General features: G+C 39.1%; 1 protein-coding gene across 5 annotated transcripts in view; it reads right to left on the bottom strand.

Annotated features, from left to right (window-relative positions):
* Window positions 1-22393, bottom strand: part of tnika (TRAF2 and NCK interacting kinase a) — a 32771-nt gene extending 10378 nt beyond the window's left edge. The window contains exons 1-16 of one of the 5 annotated variants that reach the window (XM_056240920.1): window positions 22288-22393; window positions 21315-21405; window positions 18402-18532; window positions 15263-15317; window positions 14002-14080; window positions 13376-13551; window positions 11993-12059; window positions 11662-11860; window positions 10532-10639; window positions 9008-9094; window positions 7675-7863; window positions 5644-5937; window positions 2938-3102; window positions 2025-2270; window positions 924-1051; window positions 703-842 (exon numbers count right to left, since the gene is read on the bottom strand). In XM_056240920.1, coding sequence (XP_056096895.1) covers window positions 703-842; window positions 924-1051; window positions 2025-2270; window positions 2938-3102; window positions 5644-5937; window positions 7675-7863; window positions 9008-9094; window positions 10532-10639; window positions 11662-11860; window positions 11993-12059; window positions 13376-13551; window positions 14002-14080; window positions 15263-15317; window positions 18402-18532; window positions 21315-21405; window positions 22288-22392 — 2260 coding nt within the window. In that variant the 5' untranslated portion in view covers window position 22393. The remainder of the gene's footprint in view (window positions 1-702; window positions 843-923; window positions 1052-2024; window positions 2271-2937; window positions 3103-5643; window positions 5938-7674; window positions 7864-9007; window positions 9095-10531; window positions 10640-11661; window positions 11861-11992; window positions 12060-13375; window positions 13552-14001; window positions 14081-15262; window positions 15318-18401; window positions 18533-21314; window positions 21406-22287) is intronic. The other 4 variants (XM_056240921.1, XM_056240923.1, XM_056240924.1 and 1 more) reach the window with 4 other exon arrangements.
* Window positions 22394-22890: the final 497 nt, after the last annotated feature.

The raw sequence follows: 22890 nt of genomic DNA, 5'->3' as shown, positions 1-22890 counted from the left end.
AACAACCAGGATGAAGTCTGAAAGAGTGCCCGCTCCTTCAGTCCACTGGTGGTTGTCCACCCACCCACAATCACTACGATTTAAATAAGCATGTCCAAGCCGTAGTGCAGACGGTAGCGTTCTGCCTCAAGTGATTTTGCAAAAGGCATCAACTATGAAAAAGATAAACCAGCAATAAAGCAGCTCTGCAGGAGACAGTTGTCATCATCCAGCTCAATTCAGTTGAAGTTTTGTTTTCATCCAATAGTGTCAATACTACAGAATCACTGAATATTAAGTGTCTTTTAAACCCCAACTAAGCAAGCCAAAGGCAACAGTGGAAAGGAACCTAAACTCCATAAGGTGTCAGAAATAGAAAGAAAATCTTGAGACTCTATCAGGGGGCACATTCTCCACTGGCCATAACAAATAGTTTCATAACAAAAGGTTTGATCATGTACACCCAGGTTTGAATCTGGCCTGGGTGACGTCCTAAACCTCTCCCCAATTGCCTGTCAGCCTCTACTGTCCGGTAAATAAAAGCTTAAAAAGCATTTATTTTGGATGGTGTTGTAGCAGTGGTTGAGGCTTGAGGCTGCTATCCAGAAGGTTTATAGTTTGATCACTGAAAATCATGAATTAATCACCTGTACTTACTCTCATTAAATACTTTATGAGTGATGTTATTTCCTCAATAAAAAGCAAAAAGAGGAAGACACTCACGTCTTGGCTGGTTCCTCTCACTGGATCCAGGCTGGGAGCCACCCTGAGAGCTGGGTGTGCTGGAGCTGGATGAGCCATTACTGCCGGTTCTTTGCAGAGCCACATCCAGAGACAACTCCGTCCTCCTCAGGTCTGGATTACTAGAGAGATCAGGATACAGTCAGTGCTTGAATACACCAAGACAGAGCAACAGCTCCAGCATGTGATCGGACAGAGCTGACCTTGTGCGGATGAGCTGAGAGGCTGCCCGCCCCCCTCCAACCGACTCCCCGTTCCCCGGAGAGTTCTTCCTCATCAGAGCAGGGGAGATGGAAGTGGTCCGCTGGGGCACCTGGGTAGTACCGCACAACTTTAATCAAACAAACAAATGACCAAACGTCAGAGACGAGGGATCGTAGCATGATTATTACAATCAGTTGCTTTAAAATAATAAATAAATAGAATATGAATATTTTAATAATATAAAATATTTATATATTTTATATTATAAAATATATATTTTTATATATCAAATATATATGGGGGGGGGGGGGGGGTCAGCAAGATTTGTTTTCTTAAATGAATACTTTTATTCAGAAAAGTTGCAATAAATTGATCAAAAGTGAAATTATAAATGTTAAATTTAAAAAGATTTCTATTTCAAATAAAGTCTATTATTTTAAACTTTATATTCAAAGAATCATGAAAAACAATGTATTATGGTTTCCCACAAAAATATTAAGCAGCACAACTGTTTTCAAAATTGATAATGAGAAAAGTTTCTTGAGCAGCTAATCAGCATATTAGAATGATTTCTGAAGGATCATGTGACACTGAAGACTGGAGTAATGATGCTGGAAATTCAGCTTTTCCATCACAGGAATAAATTACATTTTAAAATTATTATTTTTTTAACACTTTAATTTATTTTTTATTAAATAAATGCAGCCGTACAAGCATAAGAGACTTCTTTATGAACATAAAAAAACTGACCCCAAACTTCTTAACGCTTGTGTATTCACCAAAAATATTATCAAAACATTATCTCTTTAGGTGTAAAACCATGAAAAAGGAAAAAGTGCATCAGTGAAGTTTATTATAGGAATAATTAAGGGTGGGACAAAACATCGATAGGGCAATATATTGTTGTCCTTCTCCGTGCGATACGAGCTGGCGCCAAATATCAATATTTTAATTAATAATAATAATATCGATATTTTTTAATTGATAAAATAAGGCACTCTAAATGGATTTCCCTGCTCCAAGCGTGATATCGTGAGCCATGTATCGTGTATCATATCTTGAAGTACCCTGTGACTCCCACCCCTAATCATAATCCTGACCTTAGGAGGAACGTCTTCTTCCCTCAGCCAGGGGGAACTGCGGTCAGGTTTTTCCTCACGACTGGCCATGCGGGGGGCCGGAGGGGGCATCTCTGAAGTTGGGTCTGAGTTCTGCCGTGGCATCTCTAGCCGATGGGACACCAGGCTCTCCTGGAACGCTGAAACGCCCTTGGCTGATTGATCATGCAAGGACTGAGAGACTGACAGAGAAGAGCTATGGGACCTCACTGGAACCAAATGAGCCATCTAAGAGGAGCAAGAAACCATTAAGTGCTTAGTTCAGGATTCTGATACTTTTTCACCAATTATTTTTCATGACCTTTACAGTCATTTGTGATAACTGGATAAGAATATTTTAGAAATTATTATTATTATTTTTAAATCATTTAAAGATTGCTATGTAGATTTCCATGGGTATGTCAGGTACTAATCTTTTGAAAAATAAATTTATTAATACTTATTAATATACAAATGTCACCAATGGACAGACTGACTAATGAGCAAGTTTTATAATAAATAAATTGGGAATGCACAATATTACAATTCTGGCCAATATACCAATAATTATTTTCATATTATCATCACCAAATATCCAATAGTACAATTCTATAATAGTAAAAAAAATACTACAAAGGGGGGGAAAAAAAAAGTTAAATGCTGCAAGTGTATCCAGGCATCCCAACATTATAATGTACAGTATGAAAAAAATGAATCATCATTTTGGAGATTTACTAGAGATTACATCCAACAGTGTTGGTATGAGTGTTTTTAAAGATTAATGAATGTAATCTAAATGTAAAAATAGAGGAAATGAAAATGAACAATTAATAAATAAATGATATAGTCCTGATATACTGTGCATCCCTATTGAAAATGAGTGCTTTAAATAAAAAAAGGCTAAATGTTGTTGTACCTGAGGCTCCACGGGGCGGTGTACAGGAGGGGTCCGTGCCGGCTGCATACCCCCACTGCTGAAGGACTCAGAGCGTGGTGGAAGGGAAGGGTCAGAAATACGGTTAGCCACTTTATGCTGCAGGGCAGGAGAGCTCTGGCGGTTCAGTTTGGAGCGCTCCTCAACCTTCATGAATAATAAAAAGCCATATAAGAACAGGCCACACCGTTTGTCCCCGCCACCACCAACAAACAAGAAAAAACTAGCAAGACCCTGAAAAATGCCTCAGAAATTACATACTTGGGAAATGCACACGCCAATATTACTTAAATTAAACAGTAGAAACTATCACACCATCTGAAAGAGAAAAGCAATCTATTCAGCTAGAAGCTGAATTAGCCGTTGCATGTTGATCGGGTCATCCATACAACAATCAGTTAGAGCAGACCAGCACCTTCTATAAGCAGAGAGACTGATCTTTGAGAGGTGAAGGAAAATACTTCAACTAAGTTTAATGGGCAAAGAATCTGCTTTGGCAATAGAAAACCCAGCTACACTGTATGAGACACTGCTTGACCACTAAATGAAAAAAAATCAGTTCTTATCTAATTTCTAAGAAAGTCAACATGGTAATCATTAACATTTAATTTAAACCGTATCTGTATTCATGAGATGTGGAATGTGTCTAAGTCTGAATATGTGAAGTCTTTCAGTGTCTCAAGTTGAGGGCTTTCCCGTTTGCACCAACAGATCCTTTCAAAGAACTAGACAGACATTGGTTAACCATCTTAGTGTCTCAGAAATGCAGATTCCTATTGAGGAAGAAGCTTGTCAAATTCAAAAAGAAAGAAGTGGTTAGTGTGGAGACGAATGGCAGCTTGCTCAGAGATATTATTACACTATGTCAAGAGTCATAATTCAGGCTAATTAAAAGGCAATCAAAATAGCAACTAAAAGATCCATCATATGTTGTTTAAAAGCACTGGCTACATTGGTTAAGATAGTTTTGCTTGTATTGTTAATCTAACAGTGTCCCCTAATCGGGCGCAATGCAACAAGACATTTGTATGTTCTCAATGAACAAGAAACTACTGCGGGATTGACAATCACAGCCAACAAGAGGATATTTGATTTTCAAATGTATAGTAAAGTGCTGCAGGAATGAGCTGTGTGCCTAGAAACATTTCATTTTGAGCTCAATTTGTCAGAGCACTTAAAAACGGCCAGAAAAGGGTGCTCATATGGTCTTAAAATGGCTGATTATGCAGTATTCAGATTAAATGTACTTCTAGGTTGGCATATAAAATGACATCCCTGCAGCAATCTGTTATGTGAACTGGGAATATGGACCAATTCGATTTTGCAGTGGGCAGGGCTACCCAGCGCAATGCCACAGAAATAAAAACTAAGCGATCGACAGAATGTCCTGTTGCTCTGCGCTTGACGTGGCTGGCTAGGATATGGTATGGAGAAACTTGTGGAACTCGTTCAGATTTTTTTTGCAGTACTACTGTAAATCTGAATACTTCCCAATATACAAAATACAATGGATGTTTTTCAGGCTAAATATTAAACCATTCATTTTTAACCTCTCTCAAAGGTTGTTTGATTTATACGATTAGCAGAGTTCCCCACATGCCACCTTGCAAGAGAAAAAGAGGAGCTCCATCACCAACGGTCAACGCACCCAGAGGCACCCAGCGATGGACTGCACTGACTGCTAAAGCTTACACAAACACAGAGGCCATCCAGGAGGGGTGGTGGGCCATCTGATGGGGCTCAGAATCAGGACCGGGGTCAAACAAATGACAGAGGGGCTTTCATGATGTCGCTGATGAGTAAGAGCCAGTAAGATGGAAATGGAAGGGGCTTATGACATGTGGAGTACTGACTGAATGACTGGTTAACATGTTTGTTTAATTGGGGAGTTGTATAATTTACGTATATCGATTTTGGAATAGCATTCAGTAACTAAAACATTGTGCCAGTATGTTCCATTTTATTTTGAGGATTAAGAGAGCAAATCAATACAGTTCAAGAAAAGCTATTTACATCTATTTACAATGATCGCAAACTCCCTTAATTGACGGGGGACTCGATCGTCATCACGTTGAATGAAAACGGGGAGTCTACAGGGGATAAATTAGGGCTGATCGAGGATGAGCGGCTGATAACGTTAACTGCGGATGAGTGGCGTCTACGGCCATCTGGGGATGGCGACCTAGAGGACACTGGGCTTTCTCTGGGTGTGTTTCTAGGGGAGAGCCCCATCCAGCGCAAAACAGAACTAAGTGGCTGAGCCTTTTTAGGCGACTTATGGGGCTTGCGGTGCACATTAAAATAGCCCTCACGTTCAAAAGAATTGGAGCGCCAGATGGGCTGTTTACATCTCAGCCTGAGCAGCTCCTTTGAAGTCAGGTCCTGAGCAGAGGAGGAGCGAATGATGTCAACCGATTTATCTGAAGGGAATGTTGCGAGGGGCACGGCCCACTCCCATTTTGGTACCATCAGGAGGTTCTTGGCTAGCATAGAGTTTGAACGCTTGCTTTTAACCATCATATCTCTAAGGGAGTGTTCTGGGGCTGACTGGGACAGAAAGTCATCCTCATTGGTGATCAGACACTTTTGGTTAACAGCGATTTGCGGGACCAGCTCTCCACCTACATCTAGTCTATGGCAATGTACGAACTTCAATTTTGAGGGTGAGGCCAGGTCTTCTGAACTAACCACTTTAGTGACCGCTGGGTTGGGCTTGCGATCGTGGACCTTCTCCCCGGCCTTCTGGCAGGCCCTAAGCTGGCGCACCTGCTGGCTAATGTTCTCTCGACTCTCTTGCTGGCCTGAGACATGGATGATTGGCTGCTTCTGGTGGAGTAAATGCTGTGAGATCTGTTCACTAATAGGGAGAATCAGTTTAGTGGGGGCTGAGGGGGTCCATTGGGTGGGGTGCTGCTGACAGGAAGGGGATGAGGAAGGCTTGTGGTTGATGGGTCGGGTCTTTTTTAGGGGCCGGCCATGGACCTGAAACAGTGAGTCAAGAGTTTTTTTGTTAAACACAGTTAATAAAAAAAATATAAAAAAAACAACAGCTGGGCCAAGCACACACTACAAGACTGAAGCTCATATCGCTTTCACGCTGAAGTCTTACAAGTCTCAGATCAGCAACTTGCAATGTGTTGCCAAAGATGTTCAAGTGTGAGTCATTGTGAGTTGCACTAAGAGTCGTAACAGATGTAATGTTGAATTTCAAACTGGCTAGACACGTCTCTCCTTCCATGTTTTTAAGAATTAAGTCTCGTGTTAAAAGTGCATTCAGTAATTGTTTAGCTAGGTATAACTTCACAATTCTTCGTATACTTTAAATACCAGTGGTGTTAGATACTGCACTGACACCTATCAATGTGGATCAGCATGACTGTCTCTGAGTTTTATGCAACTTACACTGATACTAGTGAGTTTTATAGAGTAGTCTAAACAACTCACTCACAAATTCACTTACCTGTCCAACAAACAAAAAGACCACTCAGGATTTTCCACATTGAGGACCCTTACTGATGTCGGCATACAATTTTTTGTCTATGTTGGTCTGTCTTCAGACCGTTTTCATTTCACTTCGGCAACCGAAGAGCGTGATTTTCTTCCAAGTTCAGTCAAACAGCACGGATCACGTTATTTCAACATGACAAAATATAATGAGGGGGTGACTCGCACCATACAAAATTAAACACTTTTTATTGACAACTATTATGACTACAGTCTTCATCTCAGCACACTTCACAAAAACAATTAATTTATTGTTTAAAACCTTTAAAAATTGGCACCAAACTACTGAATGTGCCTTTAATTTTACATTTATGCATTTAGCAGACGCTTTTATCCAAAACGACTTACAAAATAGGAACAAAACATTCATCAAAAGAGCCAATAATCATTGTAGTACACAATGCCAGATTTATTAGACAACTACTTTAGGAAACTAGGAAAGAAATGCAGAGGAGATTTTTTTATTTGAGTGTGTGTGCACGCATGTGTGTGCATGCACAATGACTTTAATATGCGTGTACGCTTGTGTGAAAACACATTTTGAGCTCTGCGATTACCAGTTTGTGCAACAACCTTCTGTCTTGTAGTGTGTGCTTGGCCTAGGAAAGCCAAGACAAAATCAGAACGCTGTGACGACTGTAGATCAAAAGAGTCCAGATTACATCACAAAGACATTAAATCGTATTTCCTTCAGTTATATATAATGTTCTAAAAAGACTGAAGACTGTGCTGGCCATTTTGCTGATAATCTAGGATAAATCAAGAGAGTTAATCTGTCCAGTTTCATTTTGCTGAATCAGCATCAGTGGTCTTAGACTCAGTAAAAGTTTCCAGGCTGCTGACCCTGAAAAGTGTGCTGGAAAACATTTCTGCAGTGCAACACAGTTTCCTAACCAGGCACAATGCGTTTCCAGTGACAAGCAATTTGTTTGTCTGCACAGTACGTGAAGCAGTGTGTGACATGAAGTCAATAAGAAGATATTTGCTGTTTAATGCACAGTTATTAAGAGCAGGATTTTGGACCAATCAGATTTCATTGAGGGCGGTGCTAGAGAGTATGCAACTCACTGGTACTTGTTGCTTGTCATGGTCACAGCTGGTTAGGACAAAAACTAAGATTTGCATACAAGAACTTAAATTGCATCATCCCTGGAGTAACACAGCACTGCGATGCTGGAAAAAGGACAAATTCAGTCTAATTTCAGGTTTTCCCACCTCTTTGGCCCAGTTAGGTTTGTCGCTGGGGTTAACGGCATCTTTGTAGTGGTAAAGTGGCTTCTTCTCTGCAGGTCTGGAGTCTTGTTGCTGTTGTTGGAGAGAGACAAGGTAAGCCCTCTCCTGATGGAGCTGTCTTTGCAATCTCTCTGCCTGTCTCTGTTCCTCAAGCTGTTTACGTTTATACTCCTGAAGACACAGAGAGAGAGGATCACAGTTTAAATAACTGTGTGATATCACAAAGAGCTTTGCAATAAATGATTCAAACAAGCACAATGATCAAACACTGGCACACAAACACACAAAAACATGCGCATGCTGGATCATTTAAGAGGTATACGTTGCTCAAGACAAATGGGAGCACACAAAATCCAGGTGAACCGCCATTCAATGCCAGGCATATGTTCTGCCTTGATGGCAGAGATCTGGGATGGTGTGAGATCAGCTACAGATGAAAAAAAAAGGTTTCAAGTATCCTCTAGACTCCTCTAAAAAGTTACATCTGAAGCCATATACCAGAGCTACCTTGAACAAAGTCCTCTGTGCAGTTTTGCAGTCTTTTATCAGTCTCTTTTCTCCTCGGTCTACCTAGTGGCTTCAATGAAAAGCAAGTTTTATTGCATCTTTCTGGCCTCCTCTACACTTCAAAACTCCCATGAGAGCAGAGAAAGAAGGGAAGACTTGCTCTGGTCTACACCTTTCCTGGTTTCACATAAAATACATCAAAGCATGGGATTTCACAGGAACAAATGTTTTAATTTGCTATGGATAAAAAAACTCTGCTGTCATTTGCCCATTAACTTGATAAATCATTTGCACACAATACACAAATAACAGCTTGTTTTTTGTGCGTCTGTTGGGACAGTACAACAGTTATAGCAATAAAAAGGACTTCCAGCATTAATGTGTAGATTAAAATGTCATCACAAATACACAATGTATCGTACATAAATACGTTAACAACATTACAATTAATCTCTATTTAACTGATGCATGTATGAACATATACTGTGTGAACAGTGGCACAGTAGTGACACGGGTGGCTTCTCCAACAATGATTTTCCGGAACTTTTGGCCAATGGAATGGATAAGATTGTTGTTCTTGTTCTTCTAAAACCCGTTATTTCTCACATATTACAGGCACAAACAAATACAAAACAAAAATGACAATTCAATAATTTCAATACATCAATGCAAAATAAAACATAATTGTGATTCTGCAAGCACAAAAGGAATAAACAAACAAGATATATCTGGGTCAGCGCAGCGGCGGGTCAGGGGAGAGGAGGGACAGGGTTTAGGGCTACAGCAAGGCGAGTGTCTTCTCTGTTACCAGTAGGAGCGCCTGCTCTTGCAAGAGCTGTTGCTGGAGGATCTCGAGCTGTCTCTGTTCCTCCTCCAACTGACGACGGATATACTCCTACAGACCCGCCACGACGCAAGAGACAGAAAGACAGGAAAACACAGAAGACTGAGTTTATCACAGTTTCTACAGGATTCAGAATGAAAGTGTGACAGTGGAATATCACATAAGATGATAAAGAAGTGTGAGATGAAAAGAACAACAGAATGACAGATAGCTAGCCATAAAGACATATTAATCTAAACAACAGACACTTGTCCTGCGTCCAAATACGCCTACTTCCAAAAAGCAGTGGTATGTCCGAATTCATAGTATTCATAAAAACCGAATTCATAGTATTCGATATTCGGAAGTGCGCATCCAATGGACACTTTATTGTCCCATGAGACCACGGGTAGGTCACATGACGAATGTAGTGCATCCGAATTTCATTCTCACTACACACATTCATACTAAATAGAACACGCCTTTCTAACGGCCGAGAAGAAAGTTTCGCACTAAATGTAGTACCTACAGTATGCGTAGCTAGAACCATAGAACAACAGAGGGATAAAATGACAGCTAGCTAGCTAGATCCATAGATAGAACAATAGCTAGCTAGAGAAACCATAGATAGAAAAAAATGATAGCTAGCTAGGTTAAATGATAGCTAGATAAAACCTTAGCTAAAATGATTACTTGATAGCTAGCTAGACCATAGATAGAAAAACGATAACTGGTAGGCTACAATTGCTAGAATGGTAGCTAGAATGATAGAACGATAGTTAATTTCTTAGCCAGAAAAGAAGATGTGTGGATAAATATGAAGTGAAATATCAGGTACACAATTTGATGACATTTCTTTTGATGAAGGGAGGGTGTGAATGTGTGGAGAGGGAAAGAAAGAGCCCACTGGGAGTTCGTACATCAGCACACCTGAAGCAGTGTACCAGAGAGGACAAAAATAGGTGGGAGAGAACACTGATAGTGAGAGCAGACAGAGGGGAGTGTAATCGCCATGTCCTCAAGAGCAACTGTGAGATGATGATGATGATGATGATGGAAAAACCTTTTTAGCGTGAGCAGTGTGTGAGTGAGCGTGCGGGTCAGAGCTCTGGAAAACAGCGGGCATTAACAGAGCCATTCTTAGAAACATAGACAACTCAGCAAGGTAATTAACCTCACCCACACAAATGAAAAGAACTAAGATATTCTCATCCATTTATCAAGTCAGTGACTCAGCCATCCCTTCATACATCATGAGATGTGGGGGGGAATGGTTCAAGGTCACACACACACAATCCCAGTTAAGGGTGTTAGATGGTCAATCAACTTGGAGCAGATAAAGAGAAAAGCTGTGCTCTCATTTCCTGTGTCTTATCTGGCTCTCCGCAGAACCTTTTCGTTACGGAGCCATTCACAGGGTTACTTTAACAATTAACTTTCATTAATTGAGTGTGTAGTTGGTTTCCAGCTGTATAATCGGAGCAGTGCAGTGGGAAACGGCTTGAGTACCTGCTCCCTTTCGGCCTGTCTCCTCTCCTCCTCTCGACGGGCCTGCTCCTCAAAGCGATGCCTGTCTCTGTCTTGCTGCTTTCTGAGCTCACGCTCACGCCGCTGTTGCTGTAAGACACACACATACATAATATAAGAAGCTGAAAAACAGCATTTTCCCTTCTATGCCCTCTGTTTTAATGTGTAGTGAGGCTCTAGTAAAACTCAATTGGAGTGTGTCATTTGTTAATGTGTGATACTATTGGGATATTAAATTGCCAATTCAGCCAGACCAGCTGATGCCCTTCATTATCCACACCAGTAAATTAGAGCTAGGTGACACAGCCAAAAAAACAAACAAAAAACAAACAAACAATATTTTAAAATTTAATATACATTTCAATATTTGTGTGTTTGCTCCAAAATGTCTTAAAAGAAATAGATCCTCCAATCAGAGGAGCCATCATTTCAACCAAAAATAAATAAAAATAATTAAAAGGCAGAGCAAAATAAGATAAATTCTATAAATGAAATGACTATAACATAAGTTTTCGCAAAACTGTTTTTAATTAATCTAACACAAGAAAGTAAAATGATGGTCAATTTTAATTTATAAGCACAGATACATTGAATTTACTTTCATATGTATTACTAAAATATTTAAAATGTAAAATTCCCAATGAGGAATACTGTGAACAAATTAGAGCAATAATGCAGTGCATAGTTTAAGCAATTCATTGAAATGGAAAAGAACAGGCTTCACAGAAAACTAGCTTATCATTAGAATGTTGCGTTTCCTGCTTCCCATAATGCATCAGTTCCTTAACTCCTCTGGCCTCAAGCTACTCTGAGCCTGGTGTTAAAAACAGCACTTGTAGGAGTGTAATGCTGGTCTGTGTTTTTGTGTGAATATCAGATAATCTGGATGTTCTCCATTTAAATAGATATCTTACATCACTGAGCAGGTCTAAGTAAGTAAATGCCGAGAGGCTCAGTCGTGGATTTATAATATGAAAAGTGCCATTCATATGAGCTCAGAGCAGCTAAAGTTTTTTAACCTATAATGAGTCCTGTACCATGAGACAACAGCTGGTGTAAAACCAGACGGTTATGGTAAACTCAAGTTTGTCTTACACACACTATAAGCATACCTCTTCTAGCCTGCGCCTCTGTTCCTTTTGTTCCTCGATGCGTTTCTGTCTCTCTGCCAGTAATTGGTGCTTGTGTCCTTCGTTCTGCTGTTGTTCCAGCTGCTGTCTGCGCAGGGCATCTGATCGTTCCTTATTGGCCACCTGCAGGCGTAGGAAATCCCGCCTTAGAGTGGACTCTCCTGGTATGTTGATGATGGAGCTGTATGGGGACGGATCATTGGAAGTTTCGATTAGTTTTGTCCCATATATACAATGTATACAAACATCCAGTTCCCTCATAATTGTATGCCCACTAGAAAACCCAACCCAAAACACCTCATGGAGGTTGTACCTGGGTTCTCCCATGTCATGCTCCTCCTCCTCCTCTTCACTCCCACTGTACTCGTACTCAGTCTCATCTGCGGGTGTGAAAATGTCCTGCAGTCACATTTCAGACATGCAAAGCCCTCCCTAATGGGATCCCTATCAGGTACCTTGACATTCTGTGTCCTTAAAGCATCTGTCTGCTTTAAAAAGGCCAATATTCTATGATTTTGTAGCTTTTCCCTGAGGTGCACTTGTGAGGTTTAAGGTTTCTAGCACCAGTCACAAACAGAATTTAGTTTACAATACCTTTGAGAAAAACAGTATTTAACAGAATATCTGACAAGTGGTATTTATAGCAAGACGTATAACAATCCGCAAATAGAACTTTGTTAGGTTTCAGATTACTAAAAATAACACTTTCTTGGTTGCCTCTCAATTTTGCAAAAATAAATAAAATAATTGTTTAATATAGTTGGCTTCATATTTTGTTTCTAAAACGAAATGTAAGCATATTAACCATCCAAAATTGTCTAAATGTGTTTTGGGGCCCATGTATGGTCTGTAAGACTTTTTAATGTTTTTGAAACAAGTCTCTTAAGTATTTATTTGGACTAATATTGTTTATAAACACTAATATTATTATATGAAAATATGAAATATTATTACGATTTAAAATAACTGTTTTCTATTTTTAATATATCTCGAAATGTATTTTATTCCTGTGATAAAGCTGAATTTTCAGCATCATTACTCCAATCTTCAGTGTCACATGATCCTTCAGAAATCATTATAATATGCCGATTTGCTGCTCAAACATGTTATAAACAGTTGTGCTGCTTAATAATTTTGTGGAAACTGTTACATTTCTTTCAGGATTCTTTGATGAATAGAAAGTTACAAAAAAACTGCATTTGTTTGAAATAAAAATATATTTTTAAACATTATAATTCTCTTTACTGTCAGTTTTGCTCAGTTTAATTCATGGATAAAATAATTAATTTCTTTAAAATGTATATCATTTTTTACACTTAACTCTAATCTACTAACATGCCCTAACATGCTACAACATATAAACTAACATCATTTATAACAGCACACTATAATATTTTGAGACAAAGTCAAAATGGCCATTTGGAGAAGGGCAATATTGCTAAACTCATTCTATAACTTCAAGCAGCAATTTAAGGGGGAAAAGGCAAGCTAAATGGAAAATGAGGAATGGAGGTCATGTGTTATGTGATAAATGCTAAATGTCAAACTCAGCAGAGATAAAGTGTCTGATGAGGGAATTTTACTCAGCTCTGTGCTGCACATGCCTGTTTCCATCTTCATGGTACAAGAAGGTCATTTGTTTTGACATGAGTAGCACACAAAGCGAGACATGTCTAATATATCTGATAAGGCTCACCTCTCTCGCCTCTCTTCTTCTTGGTTCGGTCGATGTGGTCCTTGAGCTGGATGCGGATTTGCCTCTCATTGGGCAGTTCTCGAATGAAGGCATGTTTGATGAGGTTCTCTGTGCTGGGCCTCTGGTTGTGGTTCTTCACCAGACAGCTCTCAATGAATGACTGGAACTTTTTAGACCTGCAGATATGAGAAAGAGCTTGAGGGGACAGCTGCAGGCTTATCTTCTTTGTATTTTTGTCTCCTTGTTTTGTCTATCAAGCATCTGGTAAGAACAACCGATGTGGGCGTGCATTTCCAGGCAGTTTGTTCACACGTTTAGGAATCAAGTAATATCAGTTGCAGACTCGCAGTTAACGAACAAAAACCTGTATGTCTACTCTAGAGTGACAAGCAACCTTTCTCAAGGTGTTTGTGCTTGAATAGGCTGACATACCAAATGAAGATCACACGACAGATGAAGTGAAAAATGATCTTCATTTGATTTTTGGATGATTTCATTGGACTTTTTTATTAATAGAAGATTAGTAAAACTCAGTGTTTATGAGATCTTGATTGGTCTCGCAGAAGCTTTGGACTGGGGGTCTGTTCTTGTGACCTTTGTGGAAAAAAAAGAAAAAGGGCACTCACCACTTCTTGGACTTGAGCCTGGGAGCCGGGTTTCTAGGGATCAGAAACAGGGCTCTCATTGGGTGCATGTCACAAAGGGCTGTGGAGAAAGAAAGGAGAACGTTAACACTGGATGTGTTGTGCTGACTAACACTGTCCAGCACATCTCAAACTAACTGACAGAACAAATATCCATGAGAGTTTGTTTATATGCTGTAATGTACTCTTTAAAGCTAAAACAGAAAAGTAGAATGCAGATTTCGGTTTATTACTCTCTCTTAAAAACTCAATTTTCATCATTCTTGTGAAGTCCAACAGCTAGCTTTCAACAAATCAACAAAATACGAAGCTAATATCAACTCTGGAATAGGATTGTGTGGCTTGAATAAACAGATGCCAAGTATCAGACTACTTGGCAAGTGCAAGCAACTTCCCAGCACAGAATGGTCACAGTTTGAGGGTACAATGTCTTTCAGCCTGGCAGCAGGGTTGGCAAGCTGATTCCAAACTAGAGGACGGTCGAGCTTAGCGAGTTTGACCAGCAATGTCACTTTTGGACACAGATCTGTTGCTACATACCGAGGGCCAATATGCCAGTGCCAACAAAAATACATGCACAAATACACACATTTTCATTTGTTGTCAGCAGTCACAAAGGTGAGTCATCTCACCAATGGACTACATATAAAAAAAAAAAAATTAAAAAAAAAAAAGGCAGATCTGTCCTCAAATGCACTACCCAGCATCTTTCTGTCCCCTGGCCATAGGAGTACCACCCTGCCAGGGCACCTTCCTACAGGATTATTCCCCTCTCCAGCCAGGACAAGATCACTACAGTCTGCCTGCCCTTTGCCTATCCATCACTGCTCAGCCATCTGTGAGACAGCCTTCCACTGAGAGCAGCTCACGTGGCTGGTCCAGACACTGACCGCTGAGGCCGGAGCGAAGAACGAGTCTTATATATCTAACAGATGCAAGGAAGACGTCTGTGACCTTCACATATGCTTCAACCAATGCCATAATGCAACGATTCAACACACAGTCTGTTTTTTGTTGATATGCGTTGGCTTGCGTCCATCAAGTTTTAAATTAAAATAAAGTATTTTTAAGTATTTAATTCAGTGTTTGCATTGCTTCAGGGTTATTTAATAAAAGGTCATTTATTTTGATGAATTTCTACAAAAATTAAGAGAGTGGGGATTCTGCTTTTATGCCCTTGCGCTTTGCAAAATGAAGTAGCTCTGTCTTAAAGTAAGCTTTAAACCCGAAACGTTTTACTTACGTGGGGCTCCTTCAGCCATTTCAATGGCTGTGATTCCCAACGACCACAGGTCACTCTGAAACACAAGAGAGGGAGGAAACTTCACATAAGACAGGACACAAAAAAACTCAAGACTTCATAGAAAAAAGCATAGAGATATTAGATAACATACAATTAACCTAGTAAAAAAATTGCTAGATTTAAATTAATCTGTATGCCAACGGTGTAAATTTGGTCTGTCCCATGTCATCTTGACTGTAATCATTCAACTGGTTTTTATATAACAATTTTTTTAAATTTTCAAATTCATATATGGGGGGGGGGGGGGGGGGGGAATCATTGTAGCATTTTAAAAGACCAAAAACATAGTATTTAGATTACAAGTGAAACACAATACAAAGATAATACAAAAGACCAAGAAACAAAATATTAGGGATGTACCGATACCACTTTTTCACTTCCGATACCGCAGCTTTGGCTATTTGTTATCAATCCGATATTTTTATTTTATTCTTGAACTAATACTAATAATAATAAAATATATGGAAGCACTTTGCTCAATTAGCCACCTAAAAACATCTCACTCAAATGGAGAACAAATACTTCTCCAGTATATAGTCCACAACAACAGTTGATTATGAAAGACTGCCACTCTTTATTCAAACACTACAAAAAAAAAAAAACACACACAGGTACTTCAGTACTTAAAGCTACCAACAGGTTTAAAGTTAATCATTAACGAGCTTTAAAATTACCCATTGGTCCGTGTACTTTTGCGTCCATTCGTTTTTCCTTTTTTAACCCGTAATTGAAAAACGAAATATGAATGGTTGTTGTATTTTTAAAACGCAAAGTTGAACACCAAAATTTTAACTGTAGGCACACCAAATGCTGCGCAAAAAAAATTAATAGACGTATTGTCAGATTTTTGTTTATGACATTTTGCCCTTTATTAAACATTTAAAAATCTCGATTTTACTGGTTTAAGGCCAAACCCGGAAATGATATTTTTCCAGCAGTGCTGAATGAGAAGATCCATGTCTCTGGAACCATACAGAGAGGTGATTTAGGCTATAGGTGATTTATAGGCTAATGATAATAAATGTGTCTGAAAAAATAACGATGAATTTTAATTGTTTATTAATAAACTAGTGTTTTCTAAATCAGTGTCGGCTGGAAACATATCTCACAGATAATATTTTCTTTTTATTTTAATATCTCAAAGCTATATTTTCCCATGGTTTGTGTTGGATAGGTATCAGATCATATTTTTTTCTCCCCTCCGATCTCCGATCTAGCGTTCCGACTTGTCAAAACAGGTCTTAAAATTACTTTGAACCTCAACACCCTCATCTACAGGAAACATCTCATCAGTTTGATTAAGGGTGTTGACAACCACCACAACCACACCAATGTTGCTCAAACAGCTCATACATTTACATTAGAGGTCCTAAACGTGAACAACCTCAACTGAAGCAAAAAGCCATGAGAGCTTGAGCGGTACTGTATTACCACCATTAAGGGTGTTGTTCGACGCAACCAGTTGTTCGACTTAACCAGTCAAAGGAAGTGTCACAAATTTTGTTTACCTTTATGAGGGCTTTTTTTTCCTAATCATATAAATCACACAGCATGTCAGGCCATCAAGTCTCAGTTTGGATCATTACAGCTGTTACAAAATAAATGCACAAGACATAACACAAAACAGTCTGCTAAAATACACTGCAATAATGTTCTGGTCCTTATGTTAGATTATGCAGCTCTACAACTTCACGGTAGTTGTTAACGTAATTTCAGTTACACATTTTCTTCACATTAAACTGATATTTATATTAACTCCACATTCCACACTCGGCTTTGAGTAAATATAGAACAAATCAGACAGCCATTGTGTTGGGGGAGGCTCTACTAAACTCACAAGATATTTCTAATAAAATGCTATAAAATCTATTTTTAAACGAGACATTTTTGCCCACTGCACTGGTTAATTCCTGACCCCGTTCACATATGTAAATAATAAATATATCAGCTATTAATGACTAATTAATCCAGGCAAAGGATGAGATATGACTAAAGTATTGATAGTTTATTTTAGAATATTAAAGATTCCCTTCTTTATTGTTTTTTCTCTACAGACAAGTGCCACCTTTAGTTTCTCTTCTATGGAAGTCTGGCTGCCTGTCAGTTTCTCTGGAACTGTAATTAGTAAAGTGTACAGTACAAACAGTACGGTGCATTCTATGGCAACCTGTTGAATGATTTGCCCACATCACGTGTATTTAAAAACAAATGTGAGAAACTTTCTCTAAGACTTCACTCTTCTATCGGAGACAGACAGACACAAGTCACCTTTATTTATATAGCGCTTTTTTTTTTTTACAATACAGATTGTATTTTTTTGTACAATACAGACACACTGCTGTAAATTTCTTATCCAAAGCACCTGCCATGAACAGGAACATCACATTTCTGAACTTAATACAGTTCAGACTTTTATCAGTGGTGCTGAGCATCAAGTCTCTGATATGTCTGCAATTTGATATAACATTATAAATGCAAAGCAGCAGTGAGTAAAACCACTGCACACAGATGACATTTCATACTCCAATAAAATCACTTTCTTACTTTACATTTGTCTGAGCTAAATGCTTCATCAACTAAATGATGACCTCTTAAACATGCATTGACATGGACTTAAGCATAATGCTAGAAAGAAACAGGCCAATATTTCTCTGGACAGGGAAGGGGAGGAACGTTTGCTTATCCTATTACTGTGACATTATCAACACTGCCAGCCGTGGCACGGATCACTGTATTAGCCTGAGTGATGCGTGGATAATGGTGACTAAATTGTATCCAAGGAGAGTTTATTTGATTTTGATTGCATATGCTCACATGTGCATTGAGTAAATTGAGGACCCGTGATCAATACTCTCCTACTGGCCAAATCACTGCAGACCAATTCGAAATAACAGCGCTCTGTTGTTTTGTTGTTATAGAGCAGCATCACCATCAGCAGCGGCACGGCCACGTCCAAAAAGCATTTACCGTATGTGTGTTTTCTCACGATGTGAGACACTTGACTATCACTTCAAGAAGACCATGGCATGTAGTATATCATATGATACAGATTATACATGTCTGAGAGAGGAAAGCTTACCTTATAGTCATATGTGGCCTCAGGATTCTCATCACAAGCAATGACCTCTGGTGCCATCCAATAAGGGGTGCCAATGAAAGTGTTCCTGCGGCTCACGGTGCGGTCCAGCTGTGCACTCACACCGAAGTCCACTGGGGTTCAGATGAAATGGAGAGAGATGAAACAGAAAGAGAGGAAACCAGTCTGATCAGTGTTCTAACCAGGTGTTAAAAACCATCTTTGTTGACAAGTGAAAGGACATCTTGTCAGTCACCGCGGGTTTCTATTTCTGCAGTGTCAAAGTGCGGTCACATCGTGGAGTTTAGCAGGAGAGGAAAAAAAAGTCCCCCATGCAGATTTCGCTCGTGTTGACCAACAAAAATTGACTTTGTCATTCCATGTCAAATTAACCAAATTTCAGAAACTTCCCGGCTCAAATTTTTGATTTTGTTATCTTTTCTGAAGAAAGACAAACATAAATAGTGATGAAAGCCAAAATTCTAAATGCAATGGCTGTATATTTACTGAGTAATCCACGATTTTGTAAAATGACAATTTTCACATGAGATTTGGAGCCAAATTACAGGGGGGTAAAAATTACTTTAAAAAGATAAGATACATTTCTAGTTTCAGTATCATTTGTTCTTCAGACATTCCCTTTAGGCAAGTATCAGCTGTATGAAAAGTGACCAACATTTGGTTTCTGACCACTAAAAATGTGTCTCCATATCTCTGGGATTGAATTATATAGGGCTTAAAGCTGCAGTCCGTATCTTTTCCTCTTTGTCGCCATCTCTCTGTTCGAAATCTGTAACTGTAGTGATTCGCGGAATTATTATATTTACGTGGGTTGTAAATCGGCATGAAACAGCGCGGATGAACACAGTGTTTTGAGGCGAGTGCTGCTGTCAGTCACCGCGCTGTGTGGATACTGTCATACAGAATCACAGATTCACTTTTTGAAAGTTTGACCAACATAAGAATTTTCATAAGAAAATGTCTTCTGAACAAGTAAAATCCATTTTTGTTCTGACCAACTAAGGGGGAAAAAGCATTCGACATGATAAGCTTCGTTAGATTTAATCAACGCGATTTACAGCAACCGTGCAAATTATAGCCTACTTTGTTCTCAAATTGTTCATGTTAACAACATCAGCATTGCGTGACTAATGTTAAATTTAATGTGTTTTATGGTTAGCAGCTACCTGCGTAGTTCAGAATTCATATTCTCCATAATAGCAAAACGAGAAAGGCACAACAAAGGAAACTCCATAACTGTGTGAATTAAGAAAACGTACTGTTACACGATTGAACTATTGAAATGTCTTACTTGTTCAGCAGAAAAAAGCCGTCTCTTCTTCCGTTTTGAACCCCTTCAAAATACGGAGTTCACGCACTTTTCAAAAGCCCCGCCGATGTTTAAATCCTTGTGTTCGCATGAGACGGTTTCTTTCTCTTTCTCTAGCCACCTTAAATCCAAAGTACGAAGTCTTTTGGGTTTTTTAACTGCTGAATCTCCAGTTGACACTGATGATTGTTGTTTGGATCTTTCTGGATGCCATAAGTTTAATTATGTAAAGTGCTGCGAGAAAAGCCTATACATCTAAACATCTCGTCACGCGCAGTATAGCCGGCTAGCCGAAACTCCTTCTTTATGTGTACGGGTGTGACGTCATGACGCAAAGACATGCTCGAATTTCCCGCGGAAAACCCACCAGTACCACTGGAATTAAAATCATTATTACAAGCTAACCGTTTTGAATCGAGCTAAGGCAAGCAGATAGTTTTGACCACTGGCAGAATAAGTTTTTTTTTTAATATAATTATTTTGGATTATTTTTAACTTAAAAAAGTTACGGACTGGAGCTTTAAGATAACAAAATAAAGGTTTGCTAAGAGAACCAGAATCTAAAAGGGCATTTATATATCTTTAATACTTCTTGAGTTACAGGCATAAAAACTTGGGACAAAAAACACAAGTGCTTTTTCCCAGTCTTTTATGTACCAGAAAAAAAAAAAGTTATCCAAATCAAAATTTTTAGCCGGGGACTTTTGGTTAAGTTGACACGGAATGACACTTCTGTGTAAGCAGTTCTTCATGCATCACAACACTGTTGGCCACAAAATTTTGTTTTGTTCTCTGTGAATTTCGCCAAAATTTCTATAATGTGATCACACCTTTATGCTGCTGAGTAGCCCATGCCCAAAGTGGAACCCCACTGGTCCAAAACTGTACATTAAACTTCAAACACGTTTGACTGGCTGTGATTGCATGGCGATGCAGTTTCACACCCAGTGTAGAGACCAATTGCTTGTCGCTTGAAACTTAAAATGCTTACACAATGTGCTATAGGGCAAAGGGCCACAGGCGCCGCAGCTTTGATTAGTGCCAAACATGCTGTCAAGATAGATGACTTCCTGTAAAGTACTGGCTTACATAAGATGCTAGTTTAACTAGGTATGCTAAACTGAACCAATATATGCAAATGCCTGTGCTTTCAGGTAATTGCCCTCTCCTCACATTGCAAATGAAGATGTAATGAGATAAAAGCAAATGTACTCAGGGCAGAGAGAGACAGAAAAACAAAAAGATTTGTTTTGAAAAGCTCCTTTCACAAGTCCAAACTTTTAACATTCAGCCTTGAGCATATTTAGGAAATCTGCTGGAGAAGCGACTGTCAACTAAAGAATGATCAATTATTTACCCCACACTGGCTAAATTGATTTACCTTTGATCCACTCTACTTTGTCTCAGTCAATGATAATTTCCTCATTGAGTTTTAAAAGGGGGCGCCGCTAAAGGACAACAGCGCATTAGCATTGCTGGGGCATGCTCCTCTTGCACTCCTTTGCTTTGAAACCTCCTCTGCACAGTCACAGCGAGGACTGTAAATGCTATGCAAAGTTTTCTGAGCCTCAGGGCTGCGCTCTTACCTAGTTTGACCTCAGCGTTCTCTGTTAGCAGCACATTCTGGCCTTTGATGTCCCTGTGGATGACTTTGTGATGGTGGAGATGAGTGAGCCCCTGGCAGAGAGACAAACATGAATTAAGTGAAATAGTAGTAGAATGATAGATAGTAGAATGGCAGAATCCTTCATTCACAAGTTAGGCTGTGAATGAGTACCATCAATTAACTATAAATAGGTTTCACATTTAGTTTTACATTTAAAACCTAACAAGCATTGTGTGCGCGTGTGTGTGAATTTCTTCTTCATGTTCGTTTGTCTTTATTTAAAATAAATGTCACTTGGTTTGATATTGTGTCTAATGCAATGACATTCATGCATTAAGTATGCCTTAAAAGAATAGTTGACAGAAAAACTTTTGACAGAAAATCTTTACTATTATTTTCAGATCCTCTCAAGTAGTTTCAAACCGGCATCATGTTATTTTTTACTGTAGAGCACAAAATGATTCATGCTCTATCTATGAAGTCTTTTGAATGCATACCATATACACTGCCTTTACCATTCAAAAGTTTGGGGTCTTTTGAGTGTATTTGATTACAGCGCTGAAATACACTTTGAACACAGCAGATGAAATGCATGGTTCTATCATTATATACAATAGAAATTAAATTATACAAAAAAATGTGTTTCACAGAAAAAAAATTCAGGTTTGGATTATTCCTCTATTTTGTTCGGTGAAATTCAAACTATCCATATAACACTTTTTAGGTCAGTAAGGTTTTTTTTTTCTAGACAAAAGTGGTGATCTATGGTCATTAGCTGGTCTATGTGGTTGACCAGGTGTGATATCAGCCAGTGGACCTGGTAAACTGCCTTAGCCAAGTTGGTTTGGACTGGTAAACCACCTAAAACAGTAAGCATGTTCCCAATGCTGGTTTGAAGCTGATTTTCCCAGCAGGGAAGACAGTGAATATAGCACAGTGACTTGAGCTTTTACCCTGAGGATCTCTCTGCAAATGTAGGCGGTCCAGTCTTCCCTCAGCGAGTTGCCCTTGGTGTTCTTGATCAGGTCGGTCACTGAGCCCGCACCACAGAACTCCATCACCAGCTGTAGAAGAGACAACAAGTCACTTCCTACAAATCAAAAGTTTTTATATCTTTCACACAGTCCCTTAAAGACCATTAAATTGAAATGAGAGACGTATGGCTTTTAGTCTATTTCTGATTGCTTTGAGGTCATATACTGTATACTCCACAAAAAAAGAAACATCCTCCCACTTTTTTCCAGCAAATTTCTTACAGTGTGTAAATATTTGTATGAACAAAAAGATTCAACAAATGAGACCTAAATGGAAAAAAAATCCCAAATCTGACAAACAGAAACAGAATGAGTGCCTGAACAGAGCGAGGGTCGACAGTCTCAAGTCAGTATCTGGTGTGGCCAGACAAGTCCTACAGTGCATTTCATCTTCATCTTTTCCAGTTTTGCTGTGAGATGTTTCTTCACTCTTCCACAAAGGCACTTGCAAGGTCTCAAAGTCTGAGAGGACATATAGTTACAAGTGGTTCGTTTCAGCTGTCCTTCCTGTCTCCCTTGTAG

The sequence above is a fragment of the Rhinichthys klamathensis genome, unplaced genomic scaffold, assembly GCF_029890125.1.
Source record: "Rhinichthys klamathensis goyatoka isolate OS25496 unplaced genomic scaffold, OSU_Roscu_1.1 h1tg000624l_1, whole genome shotgun sequence".
Classification (NCBI taxonomy): domain Eukaryota; kingdom Metazoa; phylum Chordata; class Actinopteri; order Cypriniformes; family Leuciscidae; genus Rhinichthys; species Rhinichthys klamathensis.
Note: the sequence above shows the minus strand (reverse complement) of the source record. Positions and strands in the feature narration are given on the sequence as shown.